The sequence below is a fragment of the Mizuhopecten yessoensis genome, unplaced genomic scaffold, assembly GCF_002113885.1.
Source record: "Mizuhopecten yessoensis strain PY_sf001 unplaced genomic scaffold, ASM211388v2 scaffold2345, whole genome shotgun sequence".
NCBI classification, from domain to species: Eukaryota; Metazoa; Mollusca; class Bivalvia; order Pectinida; family Pectinidae; genus Mizuhopecten; species Mizuhopecten yessoensis.
The window spans coordinates 53,849-63,185 of NW_018404500.1; the positions used below are offsets into that span (position 1 = coordinate 53,849).

Genomic DNA, 9,337 nt, shown 5'->3' on the forward strand with positions numbered 1-9,337 from the left:
GTAGCCCTTCACCCAAGCATGCTACTGGCCAAATATCATCTCCTTGGGCAGTTTGGTTATTGAGAAGAAGATGTTTAAAGTTTTTAACATATTTGACCCCTGTGACCTTGAAAATGGGTGAAGGTCATTAATTTTAACAAACTTTGTAGCCCTTCATCCCAGTTTGCTTCTGGCCAAATATCATCACCCTAGGCCTTTTGGTTATTAAGAAGAAGTTGTTTAAAGTAAAATATTGACGCCGGACGACGGACGGACGGACGACGGACGCCGCGCCACGGCATAAGCTCACTTGGCACTTCGTGCCAGGTGAGCTAAATATGGTGTTGTAAACATGAACCACATCAGGAAAGTTTCGGCAAACAGTATTTGTAAAATGGATCGTCATGAATGAACATTCTCAAACAGTCAATTAGTGAAATTAGCGAATGGGTAAAATAGTGTTAAATAGAGACAATGGAAATTAAATATAAAGAAAAGAGAAAGGTACAGTCACTTATTCTTTGAAAGCTACATAAATCATATCCCACACTAGACTTCATAGAGCCTGTATAGTATCTCATTAGGCAACTTACATAGCCTATATCCTACGGTAGGGGGCCATGGTGGCCGAGTGGCTAAGGCGACTGATCGTCTATGATCACTAGCCCTCCACCACTGGGTCACAGGTTTGAGGTCTACCTGGGGCAGTCACCAGGTACTGGCTGCAGGTTGGTGCTTTTTCTCTGGGTTCTCTGGTTTTCCTCCACCATCAAAACATGGCTCATACTTAAATGACAAACACAAACAAACAAAGCTAAATGTCCTGCAATTGACTTCGTACATTATAGTTATGATACAGGGGCAAAACAAGCAAGACCTTGACAGTTCCTTTAAATGTGACAAAGTTTGTATACTTGTGAATCAATTGTTTGCGAAAATCATTGATTCTGTGTTATCAAGTAAGATCTATTGCAGTTATCAGGATCTACAGTTTTTGTAGTGATCTTTAAAAATATTGATAAGGTTATACCTTTTATATTTTGCAGAAAGCCACGATTAAATTCTCAATTGGTAGCGCAGCAAGTTGCCCAGCAGTATGTGCCCCCACCTCCAAAAAAAGAGAAGCTTGAAAATGGAACGCTTGTAGATGGGGATGATGAGGAAGAAGGAGAGGAACCTGAAGAGGAGGAGGAAGAGGAAGAGGAGGAGGAAGAGGAAAGGGAGGAGGAAGAGGCAGTAGACAGTGATAGTACCCAGGAGGACTATCGCCTAGAGTTACCTCCCCCTCCTATAGAAACCACAACTCTCAGTACAATTAATATCAAAAAGGAGAAGAACCATACAAATACAGCAAAAAAGATCTCAAATCAACAAAGGTAAACCTACACCTGTATATTAGGTATCTAGGGTGTACCGGTAGATAGTCTAACATGTTCCCCTGTATATTAGGTATCTAGGGTGTACAGGTAGATAGTCTAACATGTTCACCTGTATATTAGGTATCTAGGGCGACAGGTAGAAAGTCTTAACATGTACACCTGTATATTAGATATCTAGGGTGTACAGGTAGATATTCTAACATGTACACCTGTATATTAGGTATCTAGGGTGTACAGGTAGATGTCTAACATGTACACCTGTATATAAGGTATCTAAGGTGTACACGTAAATAGTCTATCATGTACACCTGTATATTAGGTATCTAGGGAGTACAGGTAGATATTCTAACATGTACACCTGTTTATTAGGTATCTAGGGTGTACAGGTAGTTGTCTAACATGTATACCTGTATATTAGATATCTAGGGTGTACAGTTTTATATTCTAACATGTACACCTGTATATTAGGGATCTAGGGTGTACAGGTAGATAGTCCAACATGTACACCTGTATATTAGGTATCTAGGGTGTACAGGTAGATGTCGAACATGTACACTTGTATATTAGGTATCTAGGGTGTACAGGTAGATGTCTAACATGTTCACCTGTATATTAGGTATCTTGGGTGTACAGGTAGATGTCTAACATGTACAACTGTATATAAGGTATCTAGGGTGTACAGGTAGATGTCTAACATGTACACCTGTATATTAGGTATCTAGGGTGTACAGGTAGATAGTCCTAGATGTACATCTGTAAGTTATATAGTAGCATGTTAGGGATGTACAAGGAGGAAAATAATTAAAGGTGAAAGCAAATTACTTGCAAATAATTCATACTTATGCCACATTTCCTTTAATTGCTCAAAAATATAGCCTTTGAAATGTTTATATCATAGAAAATGTTTTGTAAAAAACAACCAACAAAAAAAATAACAAATAGGGGATTTTTCCTTTTTTTCGTTGACTGTTCTGTATAATTAGGTATAATTAATCTTAATATCTAGTGAAATAGACAGATAGGTGAAATCCTCAAAACACCGCTAATCTCATCAAGCTTTGTAACTGTGACAAAAGCCCCAAACAACACTAATCTCATCTAGCTTTGTATCTGACAATAGCCCCAAACCCCGCTAATCTCATCAAGCTTTGTAACTGACAAAAGCCCCAAACCCCACTAATCTCATCTAGCTTTGTAACTGACAATAGCCCCAAACCCCGCTTATCTCATCAAGCTTTGTAACTGTGACAATAGCCCCAAACCCCGCTAATCTCATCTAGCTTTGTAACTATGACAATAGCCCGAAACTCCACTAATCTCATCAAGCTTTGTAACTGACAATAGCCCCAAACCCCACTAATCTCATCAAGCTTTGTAACTGTGACAATAGCCCCAAACTCCACTAATCTCATTAAGCTTTGTAACTGACAAAAGCCCCAAACCCCTCTAATCTCATCTAGCTTTGTAACTGTGATAATAGCCCCAAACCCCGCTAATCTCATCAAGCTTTGTAACTATGACAATAGCCCCAAACCCCGCTAATCTCATCTAGCTTTGTAACTGTAACAATAGCCCCAAACTCCGCTTATCTCATCTAGCTTTGTAACTGTGACAATAGCCCCAAACTCTGCTTATCTCATCTAGCTTTGTAACTGTGACAATAGCCCGAAACTCCACTAATCTCATTAAGCTTTGTAACTGACAAAAGCCCCAAACCCCTCTAATCCCATCTAGCTTTGTAACTGTGATAATAGCCCCAAGCCCCGCTCATCTCATCAAGCTTTGTAACTGTGACAATAGCCCCAAACCCCACTAATCTCATCTAGCTTTGTAACTGACAATAGCCTCAAACCCCGCTAATCTCATCAAGCTTTGTAACTATGACAATAGCCCCAAACCCCGCTAATCTCATCAAGCTTTGTAACTATGACAATAGCCCCAAACCCCGCTAATCTCATCTAGCTTTGTAACTGTAACAATAGCCCCAAACTCCGCTTATCTCATCTAGCTTTGTAACTGTGACAATAGCCACAAACTCCACGAATCTCATTAAGCTTTGTAACTGACAAAAGCCCCAAACCCCCCTAAACTCACCTAGCTTTGTAACTGTGATAATAGCCCCAAACCCCGCTAATCTCATCAAGCTTTGGAACTGAGACAATAGCCCCAAACTCTGCTTATCTCATCTAGCTTTGTAACTGTGACAATAGCCGCAAACCCCGCTAATCTCATCAAGCTTTGTAACTGACAAAAGCTCCAAACCCCTCTAATCTCATCTAGCTTTGTAACTGTGATAATAGCCCCAAACCCCGCTAATCTCATCAAGCTTTGTAACTATGACAATAGCCCCAAACCCCGCTAATCTCATCAAGCTTTGTAACTATGACAATAGCCCCAAACCCTGCTAATCTCATCAAGCTTTGTAACTGTGACAATAGCCTCAAACCCCACTAATCTCATCAAGCTTTGTAACTGTGATAATAGCCCCTAACCCCGCTAATCTCATCAAGCTTTGTAACTGTGACAATAGCCAATTTGCCTGCCTGTATGCCAGTATATGACAGAATTGGATACCAGTAACACAGGTCCACACTTTATAGTCAACAGGGGAGTAGGACCAGGCCTTATACGCTAAAGGGTGGAGAAAGTCCAGGTGCAAAGAAAGTCATTGAAAAGATACTCTTGGTAAATGAGTCATTTACACCAACTCTGGTACTTATGCTTACCCTAATGCAGTTAATGATGTCAACAGTTTGTAAGAATATCAGAGGAAAAGAAACCTTCTAAAAATTGTTTGTTCAGGGCTCACCTGGATGCAAAGACTAATGAGCTAATGACGTGATGGTGCTGTTAGATTCATATATAAAGCTTATTTTTCTGTGGCAGTAATTGTCCTGTTCATAGATATCAGTGCCAATACTTGTCCGGTTCACAGATATTTATACCAGAGAGTAGTTGTCCGGTTCACAAATATCTATGCCAGTTGTTGTCCTGTTCACAGATAGTTATGCCAGTAATTGGTCGGTTCACAGATATCTGTGCCAGTAATTGTCAGGTTCACATATGTATATGCCAGAAGTTGTCAGGTTCATAGTTATCTGTGCCAGAAGTTGTCAGGTTCACATATATTTATGCCAGTTGTTGTCCTGTTCACAGATAGTTATGCCAGTAATTGGTCAGTTCACAGATATCTGTGCCAGTATTTGTCAGGTTCACATATGTATATGCCAGAAGTTGTCAGGTTCATAGATATCTGTGCCAGAAGTTGTCAGGTTCACAGATATCTATGCCAGTTGTTGTCCTGTTCACAGATAGTTATGCCAGTAATTGGTCGGTTCACAGATATCTGTGCCAGTATTTGTCCGGTTCACATATGTATATGCCAGAAGTTGTCAGGTTCATAGATATCTATGCCAGTAGTTGTCAAGTTCACAGATAGTTATGCCAGTAATTGGTCGGTTCACAGATATCTGTGCCAGTAATTGTCCGGTTCACATATGTATATGCCAGAAGTTGTCAGGTTCACAGATATCTTTGTCAGTAGTTGTCTGGTTCATATATATCTATGCCAGTAGTTGTCTGGTTCACATATATTTATGCCAGTTGTTGTCCTGTTCACAGATAGTTATGCCAGTAGTTGTCCAGTTCACAAATATCTGTGCCAGTAGTTGTCAGGTTCACAGATATCTGTGCAAGTCGTTGTCATGTGCAAGTCGTTGTCATGTTCACAAATATCTATGCCAGTATTTGTCAGGTTCACAGATAGTTATGCCAGTAATTGGTCGGTTCACATATATCTGTGCCAGTAATTGTCCGGTTCACATATGTATATGCCAGAAGTTGTCAGGTTCACAGATATCTTTGTCAGTAGTTGTCTGGTTCATATATATCTATGCCAGTAGTTGTCTGGTTCACATATATCTATGCCAGTAGTTGTCTGATTCACAGATAGTTATGCCAGTAGTTGTCCAGTTCACAAATATCTGTGCCAGTAGTTGTCAGGTTCACAGATATCTGTGCAAGTCGTTGTCATGTGCAAGTCGTTGTCATGTTCACAAATATCTATGCCAGTATTTGTCAGGTTCACAGATATCTGTGCCAGTAGTTGTCAAGTTCACAGATATATATTCCAGTAGTTGTCAGGTTTACAGATATCTATGCCAGAAGTTGTCAGGTTCACAGATATATGTGCCAGTAGCTGTCAGGTTCACAGATATCTGTGCTAGTAGCTATATATATATAGTTGTCAGGTTCACACATATCTGTGCAAGTAGTTGTCCAGTTGTCAGATATCTGTGCCAGTAGTTGTCAGGTTCACAGGTAGCTATGCCAGTAGTTGTCAGGTTCTCAGATATCTGTGCAAGTAGTTGTCCAGTTCACAGATATCTGTGCCAGTAGTTGTCAGGTTCACAGGTAGCTATGCCAGTAATTGTCCGATTCACAGATAGCTATGCCAGTAGTTATCCAGCTCACAGATATCTGTGCCAGTAGTTGTCAGGTTCTCAGATATCTGTGCAAGTTGTTGTCCAGTTCACAGATAGTTGTGCAAATAGTTGTCTGGTTCACAGATACTTATGCTGGCAGTTGTCGGGTTCACAGATATTTATGCAAATAGATGTCCGGTTCACAGAAAGTTATGCCAGGAGTTGTCAGGTTCACTAAATATCTGTGCCAGTAGTTGTCCAGTTCACAGAAAGTTATGCCAGTAGTTGTCCAGTTCACAGATAGTTATGCAAATAGATGTCCGCTTCACTGAAAGTTAAGCCACTAGTTGTCCAGTTCACAGATAGTTTTGCAAATAGATGTCCGGTTCACAGAAAGTTATGCCAGGAGTTGTCAGGTTCACTAATATCTATGCCAGTAGTTGTCCGGTTCACAGAAAGTTATGCCAGTAGTTGTCCAGTTCACAGATAGTTTTGCCAGTAGTTGTCCGGTTCAGAGATAGTTATGCCAGTAATTGTCCGGTTTACAGATATCAGTGCCAGTAGTTGTCAGGTTCACAGATATCTGTGCGAGTTGTTGTCAGATTCGCAGATTTCTATTCCATTAGTTGTCAGGTTCACAAATATCTATGTGAGTTGTTTTCAGGTTTACATATATCTATGCCAGTATTTGTCAGGTTCACAGATATCAGCTGTGTCAATATTTGTTAGGTTCACAGAAATCTATGCCAGTACTTATCAAGTTCACAGATATCTGTACCAGTAGTTGTCTTGTTCACAGATATCTGTTCTAGAAGTTATCTGGTTCACAGATATCTATGTCAGTATATAGTTGTCAGGTTCACAGATATCTGTGCCAGTAGTTGTTGGGTTCACAGATATCTATGCCAGTAGTTGTCAGGTTCACAGATATCTGTGTCAGTAGTTGTATTGTTCACAGATATCTGTGCGAGTTGTTGTCCATTTCACAGATAGTTATGCAAATAGTTGTCCGATTCACAGAAAGTTTTGCCAGCAGTTGTCCAGTTCACAGATAGATATGCAAGTAGATGTCCGGTTCACAGAAAGTTATGCCAGTAGTTGTCCAGTTCACAGATAGTTATGCCAGTAGTTGTCCGGTTCACAGAAAGTTATGCAAATAGATGTCCGGTTCACAGATAGTTATACAAATATATGTCTGGTTCACAGATAGATTTGCCAGTAGTTGTCCGGTTCACAGAAAGTTATGCCAGTAGTTGTCCAGTTCACAGATAGTTATGCCAGTAGTTGTCCGGTTCACAGAAAGTTATGCAAATAGATGTCCGGTTCACAGATAGTTATACAAATAGATGTCTGGTTCACAGATAGATTTGCCAGTAGTTGTCCGGTTCACAGATAGTTATGCCAGTAATTGTCCGGTTTACAGATATCTGTGCCAGTAGTTGTCAGGTTCACAGATACCTGTGTGAGTTGTTTTCAGATTCACAGATATCTATTTCATTAGTTGTCAGGTTCACAAATATCTGTGTTAGTTGTTGTCAGGTTCACATATATCTATGCCAGTATTTGTCAGGTTCACGGATATCAGCTGTGTCAATATTTGTCAGGTTCACAGATATCTATGCCAGTATTTATCAAGTTCACAGATATCTGTGCCAGTAGTTGTCAGGTTCACAAATGTCTATGCCAGTATTTGTCAGGTTCACAGATATCTGTGCCAGTATTTGTCAGGTTCACAGATATCTGTGCCAGTATTTGTCAGGGTTACAGATATCTATGCCAGTATTTATCAAGTTCACAGATATCTGTGCCAGTAGTTGTCTGGTTCACATATATCTGTGCTAGTAGTTGTCTGGTTCACAGATATCTGTGCTAGTAGTTGTCTGGTTCACTGATATCTGTGCCAGGTTCATGTGTTTCTATGCCCTCAGTTTTTATACGCCCGTCGAAGACGGGGACGTATNTGTCCGCTCGATATCTCGAGTAATTATTAACGGATTAACTTCAAACTTCACAACAAGGTTAATTACCATTAATGCTCGGACAAGTTCGATAACCGCCATCATTGGACGATAATTTGTGGAGTTATGCTCCTTTATGGACTTGTCGAAACAGTGTCCGCTCGATATCTCAAGTAATTATTAACGGATTAACTTCAAACTTCACAACAAGGTTAATTACCATGAAAGCTCGGACAAGTTCGATAACCGCCATTATCCGACCGTAATTATTGGAGTTATTCCCCTTGGTTTCATTAATGCGATGCATGTGTTCCATGATGTTGAATTGCACTCATTGATCTACCAGTTATGTTGAATGATTTCTCTTTCAATATCAATTACTCACAAATACTTCATATATTTCAATCATACAAACAACTGCTCATTCAATGTGTGACGGGCGTATTATATACCGCTTGCGGTAACCTTGTTCAAGTTTATAGATATCTGTGTCGGAAGTTTGCCTGGTTCATATTTGTTTGTATGGCATTGGTTTGTCTTGTTTAAGCGTTTCTATGTCAGAAGTTTGTATGGTTCATATATGTGTGTGTGGTTTGTGTGGTTTGTGTGTTTTTATGTCAGAAGATGGGTAGAAGTGCCTGTCAACATCTTATTCAAGGTCGAAGTTTCTTAATGCATTAATTAATTCACTAGAGAATGTCAATTTGTAAATCAAGGTCATTGTGAGGTTGGATCTCTAACACCCTGTTAAGATTAATTACGGTATGTAGTTAACGTGGTTGATGGGGCATTGCACAAGGTAGCATGTTCTGGTGACCGATTGGGTAACAATTAGCTCGAAGTCTCTACAATTCCCGGCATGTCAGCATTTGGCGTACAAGGGGATACGATAACAGCTTACTATGAGCTTTACATTTCTCTTTCCATTTATTAGTATTATTGAATTTTCATGGGGTACCTCCTTGAAATTTTAATGGTAATGTCCATTCCACATAGCCTGATTAAAGCAAGGAATCTGGGAATTCCGACACCACACACTCATTTCTCTTTAAATATTTATGACCTTTTTACTTCTTGTAATTTTAAATTTAGGAAATGTACACTCTATAAATTTCTGGAATATTTTGTTTCTGCTGGCTAAGGTCTCTATTGGGAGGTGGATACAGATTAGCTGCGACCAGCCATTTGTTTTAGGTGATCAAGGTAGTGTTACACCTGAGCTTTGTCGCTGCTGACCTGACAAACAGCAGGCACACCTGACACACCTGAAAGTGGAATGCATCAAGGCATTCAAATTGGCAGGTGCCAATGGAAGAGCATAGAGTTCCTTCCCTTGGTTATATTTGTTTGTCCATTTTTAGGTCACCTGAGCTTTGCTCAAGTGACCTATTCCAATCGCTTTTCGTCCGTCGTCGTCCGTCGTCCGTCGTGCGTCGTGCGTAAACTTTTACATTTTCAACTTCTTCTCAAGAACCAGTGGATGGATTTTTTTCAAACTTGGTCAGAATCATCCTTGGTAGATGAGGCTTCAAAATTGTAAAATTGGGATTCCTACCCCAACCCCTGGGGCCAGGGCGGGGCCCCAAAGGGAAAATTA

General features: G+C 40.1%; 1 protein-coding gene across 1 annotated transcript in view; it reads left to right on the top strand.

Moving 5' to 3' along the window:
• Window positions 1-9,337, top strand: part of LOC110445750 (RING1 and YY1-binding protein-like) — a 52,991-nt gene that overhangs the window by 32,136 nt on the left and 11,518 nt on the right. The window contains exon 3 of the mRNA XM_021490522.1: window positions 1,026-1,355. Within this exon, the coding sequence (XP_021346197.1) occupies window positions 1,026-1,355 (330 nt within the window). The remainder of the gene's footprint in view (window positions 1-1,025; window positions 1,356-9,337) is intronic.